Consider the following 13,729-nt stretch of genomic DNA (forward strand, 5'->3'; position numbering starts at 1 on the left):
AGAGGGTGTGTGTATGTGTGTGAGTGAGTGAGTGCAAAGGGTTTTAAGTCAATGAGAGGGGTGTGTGGGAGTGAATGTGTGAGTGTATGAGAGAGGGTCTGCATGAGTGTGTGTGTATGTGTGTGTGAGTGAAAGAGTGAGAGTGAGAGAGTGTGTATCCTGCAGTGGGGTCACCTGCAGTGGGGTCACCCAAGATCCCGGTTGAGGCCATCCCCGTGGGTATATGTATAGGAAGGATTTAGAGAGATATGGGCCAAATGCTGGCAACTGGGACTAGGCCAGATTGGGGTGTCTGTCAGCATAGATGAGTTGGACCAAAGGGTCTCCTTCTGTGCTGTATGACTCTACAACTCACCAAAAGCAAAAACTGATGCATGAGCTAATGCCACCATATTACTGCTAAACACCATGAAAGACCTACATCTCAGTAAATAGTGCTCCATGGTACTACCTCTGTCAGACTATTTCTCAGTATATAATAGATCAACAACTCCATACATTGGCAGAATCATACCGCACTGCCAATATGCAAGTAATTACAACAGTTGAGCAATGGCAGGACTACTAGTGTGCACAGACTTTGGTGTAGTCACAATTCATGAGATTCAAATCATCTCCACAGTGATGGAACAAACCAAACGTGACACAATCGAAACAGTAAATGATTTTGAGGAAAGTGAAATATAAACCAGCTACCAGGATGATTACATAAATATGGTCAGCAGATTACACAGGTTCACACAAAGACTAAGATACACCTCTTAATCTACACGTTGATGCTCTGGACTATAACTGAAGATATTTTCAAATATGACCTGCTACACTTTGGCCAGATTGAGTGTGAACAGTTGGAATTGGCAGCTATGGAAAAAACAACTGAAATGTAGAAAAAGACCAATAAGCCTTTTGTCTGTTTTAGGAAAAGTTTTGGAAAGGATTATAAGAGATAGGCTTTATAATCATAAGCAACAATTTGATTGGAAATAGTCAACATGGATTCATCAAGGGCAGGTTGTGTCTCACAAACCTCACTGAGTTTTTTGAGAAGGTGACCAAGCATGAGGATGAGGGAAGTGCAGTTGAGGTGGTGTACATGGACTTCAGTAAAGCTTTTGATAAGGTTCCACATGATAGACTATTGGAGAAAATGCAGAGGCATGGGATTAAGGGTGATTTAGCAGTTTGGATTAGAAACTGGCTTTCTGTAAGAAGCCAATAAGTGGTGGTTGATTGAAAATGTTCAGCCTGGGGTCAGGTTACTAGTGGTATGCCACAAGGATCTGTTTTGAGACCATTGCTGTTTGTCATTTTTATAAACAACTTGGACATGGGCATAGATGGATGGGTTAATAAGTTTGCAGATGACGATAAAGTCGATGGAGTGGTGGACTGTGTGGAAAAATGTTGCAGGTTGCAGGGAGACTTGGATAAACTGTAGAATTGAGCAGAAAGGTGACAAATGGAGTTCAATGCAGATAAATGTGAGGTGATTCACTTTGGGAAGAATAACAGGAAGGCAATATACTGGGTCAGTGGAAAGATTCTTGGTAGTGTGGATGTGCAGAGGGATCTTGGAGTCCATGTACACAGATCCCTGAAAGTTGCCACTCAGATGGATAGTGCTGTTAAGAAGGCATACGGTGTGTTAGGTTTCATTCTTAGAGGGATTGAGTTCTGGAGCCGCAATATCATGCTGCAATTATACAAAACGCTGGTGCGGCCACACTTGGAATATTGTGTACTGTTCTGGTCCCTATATTTCAGGGAGGATGTGGAAGCATTGGAAAAGGGGCAGAGGAGATTTACCAGGATATTGCCCGATCTGGAGGGAATGTCTTATGAGGAAAGGCTGAGAGACTTGAGTCTGTTCTCATTGGAAAGAAGAAGGCTAAGAGGGGATTTGATAGAGACACACAAAATGATCAGAGGATTAGATAGGGTAGACAGTGAAAGTCTTTTCCCTAGGATGATGACATCTGCTTGTATGAGGGGGCATAGCTGCAAATTGAGGGGTGATAGATTTAAGACAGATGTCAGAGGAAGATTCTTTACTCAGAGAGTGGAACGCCTTACCTGCCAATGTAGTTAACTCTGCCACATTTAGGGGAATTTAAACAGTCCTTGGATAAGCACATGGATGATGATGGGATAGTGTAGGGTGATGAGCTTAGATGAGTTCACAGGTCGGCACAACATCGAGGGCCGAAGGGATTGTTCTGCGCTGTATTGTTCCATGTTCTATAAAAGACCATTATCAAGGGAAGTTACCACAGTATCAAAGTAGCACCTTAGAAGATTTGTTCATTTTGGCCATACAGTGTCAAATTTAGTATGTCACAATAAATCATTTTCAAGGGGAAAGAAGTCCTAATACCAAAAGCATTACAAGATATCATGTTAATGTTACACCAACGAAATATCGGTACTACACACACAAGATGGCTAGCCTATGAATCTATGCTCTGTTCCGAGCTGAATCAGGATATTCTTGACTTATCAAGGTATGTAAGCCATGTCAAACATGTCAATCCCAACAGTGGAGGGAGACTAAATCCATACAATGCTTCATTTACTCTTTGGATGAAAGTAGCCCAGCTTTTTCAGTGCATAGAGAAGACAGCATCCCTTTGATGGATTACATTTCCAAATTTCCCATTGTTCAACAATTTAGGAGTACAACATGCATGATCTTTGCTGACATGATGAGCACAACATTTAGTTTAGGTAGTATTCCAGCACTCTTAATACACAGCAATACACTGGCAAACCATTGCAAGACTTTTATACTAAGTGCATATTGTCATCCCGCTATCCACATACAAATGCTGTAACAGAATACAAGATATGTGTATTCAGATAACTGATTATTAACTGCCAAGAAACAAAACAAGATTTTTGTGCAACACAAATGGAGAAAGGATAACCATCCCTTATTCTCAGAAGGCAGGTGAAATTAATCATGTTCAGCAAGCAACTGTCTAACCAGTCATAGAGACAGGACATTCTTCTTTAGATAAAGGAGAACAAGGGAGGTGAACAATGAGTGAGCAGCTACAGAACTATTAAAGCTGTGCACTGATCTACATAGACCTCATGGGCCGAAGGGCCTTTTTCTGTTCTGTAGATCCCTACGTCTCTTTCCGTGCCCTTCTTTTTGTTATTGTTGCACAGATCTGGTGGGCAATGCTTGTAAACTGTTGCCTGTTTTAGGTAAAAACAATGACTGCAGATGCTGGATACTAGATTTTGGATTAGTGGTGCTGGAAGAGCACAGCAGTTCAGGCAGAATCCAAGGAGCAGCAAAATCGACGTTTCGGGCAAAAGCCCTTCATCAGGAATAAAAAGCTTCATCTGGTGATTGTGGGGGACACAATTCTAAGGCACAAAATTTAGATTAGAAATTCAATACGCTTATACGTTGCAGGCAAGGATGCCCTGAGGCATGTTACATTGGGGAAATCGAGTAAAGGCTACGACAACGGATGAATGGGCACTGCACAACAATCAACAGACAGGAGTGTTCCCTCCCAGTTGGGGAACACTTCAGTGGTCCAGGACATTCGACCTCGGACCTTCGGGTGACCATCCTCCAAGGCGGACTTCGGGACAGGCAGCAGCGAAAAGTGGCCGAGCAGAGGCTGATAGCTAAGTTCGGTACACATAGGGAGGGCCTCAACCGGGACATTGGGTTCATGTCATATTACAGGTGATCACCATTGCACTATACACACACACAGACATTCATATATACACACATACACTCCTACACACACATGCTGACACACACATGCACAGACACTCACACACACACTCCCACACGCACCCTCTCACACTTAAGACACTCTACACTCACTACACACACAAAAACACTCTCTCTCACACTCACAACCCCCAACCCAGACAGACAGACACACACATGCACACATATATTTTGTGGGGTGAATTTGTACTTGCAGAGTTACATTGTACTTTGCTCAAAACTGCATGAATTCATGTAAAACTCTGTTATCTCACCTTTTAGATTAGAATCAATCTAAATATCATGGCATAGACAGAGAACACAGGGGGCCAACAACTTCAACTTATTGTCTAGCTAACACCCATTGTTACAGCTAACCTGAGAATGCCACTTTTTTAAAAAAAAGGTTTTGTGATTTACACATGAAAGAAGTGAAACTATCATGGTATTCAAACAGATGAAAGACTCAACAGACAATCAAGGTATTTTTCAATGTATAATTTCAGTTACATCACACTGTAAATTTTTGCTATAAATTCTGTGCCTTAGAATTGTGTCCTCCACAATCACCTGATGAAGGACCGGTGCTCCAAAAGCTAGTGTGCTTCCAATTAAACCTGTTGGACTATAACCTAGTGTTTTGTGATTTTTAACTGTGTACACCCCAGTCCAACACTGGCATCTCCAAATCAAGAGATAACTAAACACCCGTGTGGGCGGCACGGTGGCACAGTGGTTAGCACTGCTGCCTCACAGCGCCAGAGACCTGGGTTCAATTCCCGCCTCAGGCGACTGACTGTGTGGAGTTTGCACGTTCTCCCTGTGTCTGCGTGGGTTTCCTCTGGGTGCTCCGGTTTCCTCCCACAATCCAAAGATGTGCAGGTCAGGTGAATTGGCCATGCTAAATTGCCCGTAGTGTTAGGTAAAGGGGTAAATGTAGGGGTATGGGTGGGTTGCGCTTCGGCGGGTCGGTGTGGACTTGTTGGGCCGAAGGGCCTGTTTCCACACTGTAATGTAATCTAATCTAATCTAATCCTGAAGGGTCTTAACTGAGTAGATCTAGAGACGATGTTTCCTTTTGGATGTCTCCCTTTCTGGGAGAATCGAGAAATACAGATGACTGTTTAAAAATCATGGGTCGCCTATTTAAAAGGGATGAGGTGGAACGTTTTCTTTAAGGTGGTTGTGTGTCATTGGAACTACCTTCCTAAATAGGTGTGGAAGCAGAATGCTTGAATATTTTTGAAGAAAAGGTAAATAGGTTCTTGTTAAGCAAAACAGCAAAAGATTACAATCAGATCAGCCACATTCTTATTGAGTGGGAGATCAGGATTCAGTTGTTAAATGACCTACTCTTCTCCTATTTCGTATACAACATTACATTAGATGTTGCCAATGATACTAGACGTTTTGCAAACATTGGGCAAGTTTTCCAATTTTGATCCCTTGGAGGGATGGTCATTGATAAAGCATCCTAAGATGGCTCTGCACTGTCACTCAAAACAAACTCAATCCTGTCACTTTTAGCAGCATATTTTAGGTATACAATGGTAATAGATAAGTTGTTTCTATGTGGTTTCTAAACATTTCCACACAAGGACTGTCTTTGAAATACTGAAACGCTTAGTGACTTCATGGAAGTATTGACACTGGTTCAAGGACTCCCTTTGCTATCTAAGAAATAGTGCACAAAGTACACAGTCCCATCATTTTCAGAGAATGTTTTCTTTGCTTATGTCCAACAACAGACATAATAGACTAAGTAAATAGAAAAACACACAGATTATGCAATTCACATGACACAGCATATGAATAACTGACTCCAATATCTTGTGATTTGGGAACCAATTCAGTTTGAAAACTTTCATTTACTCAAACAAAACTGTAATAAAAAAACATATTAGGGCTGAAATTCACCATTAGGAAGAGCGCAAATCGTTTAGACCCAAAATAAGGCTGATCACACTGCAATAGTAAAGAATGTTACTTTGAATGGATCACCAATCCACTGCCATCCAATATGTGTCCTTAAGTTTGAAGTTAATTAATCATTAGGACTTACTAAAATATTGATGAGAGACAGACTAAGGAAACTTAACCTGCTTCTCAAGAAAATCATAACAGTTAAAGTATTTTGGGATTTCTACGATCGATATATTGTACTTATATCAGATTTAAACTGTTTCAGAATAATTGAGTAACTGGAAATAGCTAAACATACTGTGTTGCATCGTTGTTTGCAACATATGTCAAAGCTACGACAGATGGTTGTGGTTGTGAAGGTCAATTATCTCAGTTGTGTCCTAGGCACAACTACCTTCAACTGCTTCGTCAAGTGCTCTCTCAGAGTAGGGATACTTGCTGATGATTCAGTGATGTTAATGCCACTGAACATTAAGCGTTCCACCTCATCTCCTTTAAATAGGTGACCCATGATTTTTAAACAGTCATCTCTATTTCTCGATTCTTCCAGAAAGGGAGACATCCAAAAGGAATATTGTCTCTACATCTACTCGGTTAAGACCCTTCAGGATCTTCTGTGTTTAAATCAAAGTGCTCTCTCAGAGTAGGTATATTTGCTGATGATTGCTTAACGTTTGTCAACATTTGCAAAACCTCAGATACTGAAACACTCAGCCTCCTTCCACAGCAAGACCTAGGCAAAATTTGTGCCATGGAAGTGCTAGGCAATTACAATCGCCAAATAGAGAATCTAAATATCACCCTTAATGTCCAATGGCATTACCATCATGGAATCACCCATTATCAACAAGCTGGTGGCCACCATTGACAAGGACTGAAGTGGATCAGCCACATAAATGCTGTGGTAGCAAGTATAGATCAAATGCTAGGAGTGTTCCAGTCTATCCAATGCCTGTCCACCATTTACAAAGCACAAGCTAGCAATCCTCCTGAAGGTGAATTTCAGTCCTAACATGTTTCCTTTTCTGTACAAATACTGGTTTTGTTTTGCATTAAAATGTGTGCCATTTACACAATGCTCAGCTACAACTCACCAAGGGACTTTAGACAACAGCTTCCAAACCTATGACTCTACCAGCTAGAAGGACAAAGGCAGATGCATTGGAACACCCCACCTGCAAAAGCCCCTCCAAGCCACACACCATCCTAATTTGGAATTATGTTGTATAAGTGTGATTAGTAAGTTTGCAGATGACACCAAAAGTGGTGGTATAATAGACAGTGAAGACTGTTATCTAAGATTACAAAGGGCCAATGGGCCAAGGAGTGGCAGATGGAGTTTAATTTAGATAAATGCGAATGTTGCATTTTGCGAAGAAAAACTAGGGCAGGATTTACATAGTTAAGGGTAGGGCCCTGGGGATTGTTGTCAAATGGAGAGACATAGGGGCTCAGGTATATAGTTCCTTAGATGTGGCGTCAAAGGTAGACAGGATGGTAAAGAAGGCATTCGGCAAACTAGCTTTCATTGCTCAGACATGGAGTAAAGGAGATGGGTCATCATGTTGCGGTTCTACAGAACATTGGTGAGGCCACTTTTGGAGTATTGTGTATAGTTTTGGCCGCCCTGCTGTAGGAAGGATATTATTAAATTAGAGAGAGTACAGAAAAGATTTACCAGGATATTACAGGGAGGGTTCAGGTTATAAGGATAGGCTGGGATTTTTTTTCAATGGACAGCAGGAGGTTGAGAGGTGACCTTATACAGGCATAGGTGAATAGCAAAGGTCTTTTCCCTAGGCAGGGAAGTTCAAAACTAGAGGTTGTATTTTTAGGGTGAGAGAAGAAAGATTTAAAAGGGACACGAGGGGCAACCTTCGTGGTTGACAGATGCATGAGTAGGTGGTTTGTATGTGGAATGACAAAGAAGAAAGAACAAAGAAAATTTACAGCCCAGGAACAGACACTTCGGTCCTCCAAGCCGATACAAATCCACTGTCTAAACCTATTGCCCAATTCCTAAGGATCTGTATCCCTCTGCTCCCCACCAACTTATGCATCTGTCCAGACGCACCTTAAATGAATCTACCGTGCCTGCCTCTACCACTTCTGCTGGCAACGCATTCCAGGCACCTACTACCCTCTGTGTAAAGTACTTTCTGCGTGTATCCTCTTTAAACTTTTCTCCTCTCAGCTTGTACGAGTGACCTCTTGTTCTTGAATCCTTCACCCTGGGAAAAAGTTTATCTCTAGTCATTCTGTCTATACCCTTCATGATTTTGTAGACCACAATCAAGTCCCCCCCATCTCCTTTATTCAAATGAAAACAAATAACCTACTCAATCTCTCACCTTCCATACCAGGCAACATCCCTGTAAACCTTCTCTGCACCCTCTCCAAAGCATCCACATCCTTTTGGTAATGTGGCGACCAGACTGTACAGAGTATTCTAAATACAGCTGAACCAAAGTCTTGTGTAATTTTAACATGACCTGCCAGCTCCTATACCCAATACCCCGTCCGATGAAGGCAATCTTACCATACGCCTTCTTGACCATTCTATCCATCTGTACAGCCACCTTCAGGGTACAATGGACCTGCACTCCTAGATCTTTCTGCTCATCAAAGTCTCCCAAGGCTCTTCCATTTGCAGTATAGTTGGCTCTAGAATTAGACTTCCCAAAATGCATCACCTCACATTTGCCCGGATTGAACTCCATTTGCCACTACTCCGCCCAACTCTCCAGTCTATCTATATTCTCCTGTATTCTTGAAACTCCCTTGTTGGCATCACTGTTGGTATCCCAATGCAACAGTTGAATAAGATAGTTCGCCACCTCCTTCTCTAGTATAATTAATAAATGCTGGCCTCTCTAGGAATGCTCATATCCAATGAACAAAAAGAAAACTCTTAATGAGCATCAGTTGAGATTAACTATATTTGCTGTAAATTATATGGCAACAACAACAAAGGTTAAAACGCTTTGTCCTGCAACCTCTGCTGGTGATTTTATGTCACAATTTGCTGAGAAAATAATTAATATGTCTTAGTGATCTTAGTGACAAAAGCAGTATGGCAGTATGGATACAGTAAAAATCCACTGAGACAAGTTGGCATATGATCCAAAAGTATTAGGAGTACTTGGTTGAGCTAAACCGTGAGGATTGTTTTAGCATTTGGTTAGTTAATTCGCTGACCCAACAATCCCTTCCTCCCTACTTTCATTTTCATGGATGTTGCATTTCCATGCAGATCTTTTAACTTTATCTGTAATCTGTCATTTCTGCTCAAAGCTAAATAAGATGTAAAATATTAAGCAGAATTCCTCCAGATAATGATCTAGGCAATGGCTAGATAGTTGGGAAAACAGGAGAAGAATGGAAAAATTAGATTCTTGATGTTGAGATAAAAACTCTGATTGTCCACATCATGTTTCAATAACTTGATGAGAATCTCACCAGTGAGTGATGAGCCTATTGGAGTTTACAGACATCTCATTATTACTTAATCTTGCCTCATCAAATGCAGGATTTGTTTTCCTCCAATATTAAAGTCAGAGCAGCTACAGAAGATATAGGAGCAGAAGCAGGCCATCTGGCCCCTCGAATATGCTCTGCAATTCAATAAATTCATGGCTGATCTTTTCATGACCTCAGTTCCACTTACCCACCCTCTCATCATAATCCTTAACTCCTTTACCCTTCAAAAGATTTTCTATCTTAACTTTAAAAACATTTACTGAGAAAGTCTCAACTACTTCACTGGGCAGGGTATTCCATAGATTCACAACCCTCTGGGTGAAGAAGTTCCTTCTCAATTCAGTCCTAAATCTGCTCGAGGGCGCTGTGGTCAGACCTGCAGACCACTTCCATTCAGTCCAGGGATTAGCGGTAAGTCAGCACGAGAGCATCACAGAGATCAATCGGCTGTCCTTCTGAGTCAGTCAGAGTTTGGGTCATGGTTTGTCTTAGAGCCTGTGCGATGAAATTCAAGGCTATCAAAGGCCACTGCTGTGGTGGGAAAGTTAGAGAAGTCATGTATTGGAATTGGAGATAGCATAATGTGGTGCAGAAGACAACAACTGGAAAGATGGGCAACTGTACATATAAGGATGAAAGATGATACAGCATGGGAAAACATGGTATTGAGAAGGGCTGGTCATCATCATCCTGGCTTGACAGAGAGACAGTGCATCACAACAAAGCTTTAGGCTAGGGACTCAGTGGAGAGACAAAGAGCTACATTAAAGGGTCTGTTGGTATTGTAGAATGTTTGAAAACTGATTAGCTTTACAGGTAGTACAGGACGAGGAATCACCTAGACAAACAGGCTAAGCTTCCGACGCAAGCTATGAAGCATGAACTATTTGTGTCTTCGATTCTCATCCAAATCATAATGTGGAATGAAAATGAAAAATGGCTGCAGGCAGATGCAGTGTGAGCAGAGGAAGTGTTTTTACTTTGTCTGAATAAGTGGGCTCCACTTCTGAGCAGTGCGAGGCACTTCAAGGGACAATTACATTAGTCTGGTACTTATATTTTACTTGTTACTGACATACATAAGCACAAAATTCTGTACGTGTAGCCCTTGCTATGATCAACTATGCTGATGACAAATTTGGGCTGAAGCAATCTTGGCCATGACACTGATCATTACAAGTTAATCACAGTAATCTGTCTGAAGCAGTAGTGATCAAACAACCGATAAAGCATAACCTGCATGCCATCTTATAGGAAGAAAAAAATAAGGAACTTACAGACAAGTATAGTACCTTTCACAACTGTTGGACCATCCAAAGAAGGTCCCAGATTTATTTCCAGAACAGATCATTTGTGTCCCTGCTGAAGCTCAATTTCAGCTCTATTGTCCTTTCTTTCTTGTAAAAGAACTTTTCCCCCTAAAAGACTTTCAAACTGAGGAGATCACAACTGACCAGACTAGTGCAGCCAATGACTTACAGAATACACTCATCATTTTAGACTGGTCATCATAAATATTGTACTAAATATGCATGCAGAAATAAGTTATTGCCAAACTGCTATAATACTTGGACAGATTCAGTTTAAGGTAATCACATGTATTAATAAGCTAATTCAAACAAACATGCTTTTATAATATTGATAGGATAGTAAGTCTTAGCGTCTCTCACCCGTAGGTGTTCAAAGTTTGGGAGAAGATTTGTAGCTTGGGTGCTCGTTGTTGTTGTGGTTCTGTTCGCCGAGTTGGGAATTTGTGTTGCAGATGTTTCGTCCCCTGTCTAAGTGACATCCTCAGTGCTTGGGAGCCTCCTGTGAAGCGCTTCTGTGATGTTTCCTCTGGCATTTATAGTGATTTGTATCTGCCGCTTCCAGTTGTCAGTTCCAGCTGTCCGCTGCAGTGGCTGGTATATTGGGTCCAGGTCGATGTGTTTGTTGATTGAATCTGTGGATGAGTGCCATGCCTCTAGGAATTCCCTGGCTGTTCTCTGTTTGGCTTGTCCTATAATAGCAGAAATATACACATAGACAAGGAAGAAATGGGGAACCTATCAACAAAGACTGCATACTCAAACTACTGGACCTGTGCCTCACAACACACTTCACATTCAACATACCCATGGGCATACCCATGGGCACACCCATCTCGGGACTCATAGCAGAAGCGGTAATGCAAAGGTTAGAACAAACAATCTTACCGCAAATTCAACCCAAACTCTAGATCAGATATGTAGATGATACCTTTGTAATCATTAAAAACACAGAAATAGAGAACACACACCGGATCATCAACGCCACACTCACAGGAATCCGATTCACTAGACAGGAAGAAAAGGACAATCAACTCCCATTCCTAGACGTGATGGTACAGAGAACACCGAACGGAGAATTCACCACAAAGGTTTACAGGAAAGCCACACACACAGACCAAGTCCTAAACTACGAAAGCAACCACCCCAACACACATAAAAGAAGTTGCATCAAGACACTGTTCAAAAGGGCCACAACACACTGCAGTACACCAGAACTGCAAAAAGAGGAAGAAGAACACCTATACAATGTATTCGCCAAAAACGGATACCAGCGCAAGTTCATCAACAGATGCCTAAGGGAAAGACAACGGAATGAGGACATGCCACAACCCAAAGGACTAGCCACACTACCATACATCAAAAATATTTCTGAACTGACAGCCAGACTACTGCAACCACTAGGACTCATAACAGCACACAAACCAACAGCCACTCTCAGACAACAACTCACCAGAGCTAAGGACCTGATACCCAACATGAGCAAAACCAATGTAGTGTACAAACTCCCATGCAAGGACTGCACAAAACACTACATAGGACAAACGGGAAGACAGCTAACGATCCGCATCCATGAACACCAATTAGCCACGAAACAACATGACCAGCTATCCTTAGTAGCCACACACTCAGATGACAAGCAACATGAGTTCGACTGGGACAACACTACTATTATAGGACAAGCCAAACAGAGAACAGCCAGGGAATTCCGAGAGGCAGGCACTCATCCACAGATTCAATCAATAAGCACATCGACCTGGACCCAATATACCGGCCACTGCAGCTGGAACTGACAACTGGAAGCGGCAGATACAAATCACTATAAATGCCGGAGGAAACATCACAGAAGCGCTTCACAGGAGGCTCCCAAGCACTGAGGATGTCACCTAGACAGGGGACAAAACGTCTGCAACTCAAATTCCCAGCTCGGCGAACAGAACCACAACAGGATAGTAAGACAACGGAATGAGGACATGCCACAACCCAAAGGACTAGCCACACTACCATACATCAAAAACATTTCTGAACTGACAGCCAGACTACTGCAACCACTAGGACTCATAACAGCACACAAACCAACAGCCACTCTCAGACAACAACTCACCACAACGAAGGACCTGATACCCAACATGAGCAAAACCAATGTAGTGTACAAACTCCCATGCAAGGACTGCACAAAACACTACATAGGACAAACAGGAAGACAGCTAACGATCTGCATCCATGAACACCAATTAGCCACGAAACAACATGACCAGCTATCCTTAGTAGCCACACACTCAGATGAATCGGATTCCTGTGAGTGTGGCATTACCGCTTCTGCTATGAGTCACTTCGGATCATTTCTTCTATAAGAAACATACATGGTGTTTTTCTTCAATGGCAAGCAAACATTAGAATATTATCTTCTCTAACCCAGAAACTCTACAATGAAGTCATAGTTAGCCTGTCTGCTAACTGAACATAATTGCAGTAACCTAATGGGCTGAACCTAAAGGAGTTCTTTATATTTATTTGCAGGAAACCCAGACCACAAACGCTAAAGGCAGGAGAATTACGATCCATAATAAGTCGTTGTCAAGTCTGTACAAAGTAAATCTGGACTCAAAGGGTGTAATGGTGCTATTCTTAATTATGTTTGAAAGGTATTAATACAGAGATGAAGATAAACTAATGCTATTATTTTATGGTGCTGATTGGACTGTAGCAAACACTACTACTAAATTTGCTGGACAGTTTGTTGATATTGGTAACATTTATGAGCACGTTCACATCAACAAAGTAATTGATAGTAAAGTGATGGTGCTGATACAAAGCTTGGCAAAGACTCTGCCCTTTGCTTTTGCAATGGTAAATACTTTATGCAAATAATTGTACAGATGTGGATTCCACTGATCTTCACAGCACAATAAAACTAAATGTTACACTAATTTGATGGAGTATCACGTTTATCATTTTCAGTCATTTGATGATTTCGACAAATACTTAATTTGAGAGACTACAAGAGAACACCGAGCCACTAGTACATTGCACAGATGGCATTTATTTAATTATGTGCACTTAGTAGAGAAATATATCCCAAACTCCATAAATTAAATTGAGGGCATTGACCTTGTGGAATAGAGAGCATTTCAATCTGCAGTGATCTATATTTTTGGTAGTTATTCAGACCACAATTTTATGTACACAGTATATACTGAACCTACATATAGGAACCTGTATCACTTCTACAAAATATTGGGGATATTAGAGTTAATCTTAAATTAATCAGTGGGTGAGA

At 41.5% G+C, this 13,729-nt stretch overlaps 1 protein-coding gene across 1 annotated transcript in view; it reads left to right on the forward strand.

The window, feature by feature from the left end:
• Window positions 1-13,379, forward strand: part of LOC122556243 (uncharacterized) — a 288,957-nt gene extending 275,578 nt beyond the window's left edge. Inside the window, exon 52 of the mRNA XM_043702860.2 lies at window positions 12,970-13,379. Coding sequence (XP_043558795.2) covers window positions 12,970-13,045 — 76 coding nt within the window. The 3' untranslated portion in view covers window positions 13,046-13,379. The remainder of the gene's footprint in view (window positions 1-12,969) is intronic.
• The last annotated feature ends 350 nt before the right edge of the window (window positions 13,380-13,729 follow it).

Source organism: Chiloscyllium plagiosum, unplaced genomic scaffold (genome assembly GCF_037043375.1).
Source record: "Chiloscyllium plagiosum isolate Xiang-an unplaced genomic scaffold, Cpla_swu_hap1 HiC_scaffold_13, whole genome shotgun sequence".
NCBI lineage: Eukaryota > Metazoa > Chordata > Chondrichthyes > Orectolobiformes > Hemiscylliidae > Chiloscyllium > Chiloscyllium plagiosum.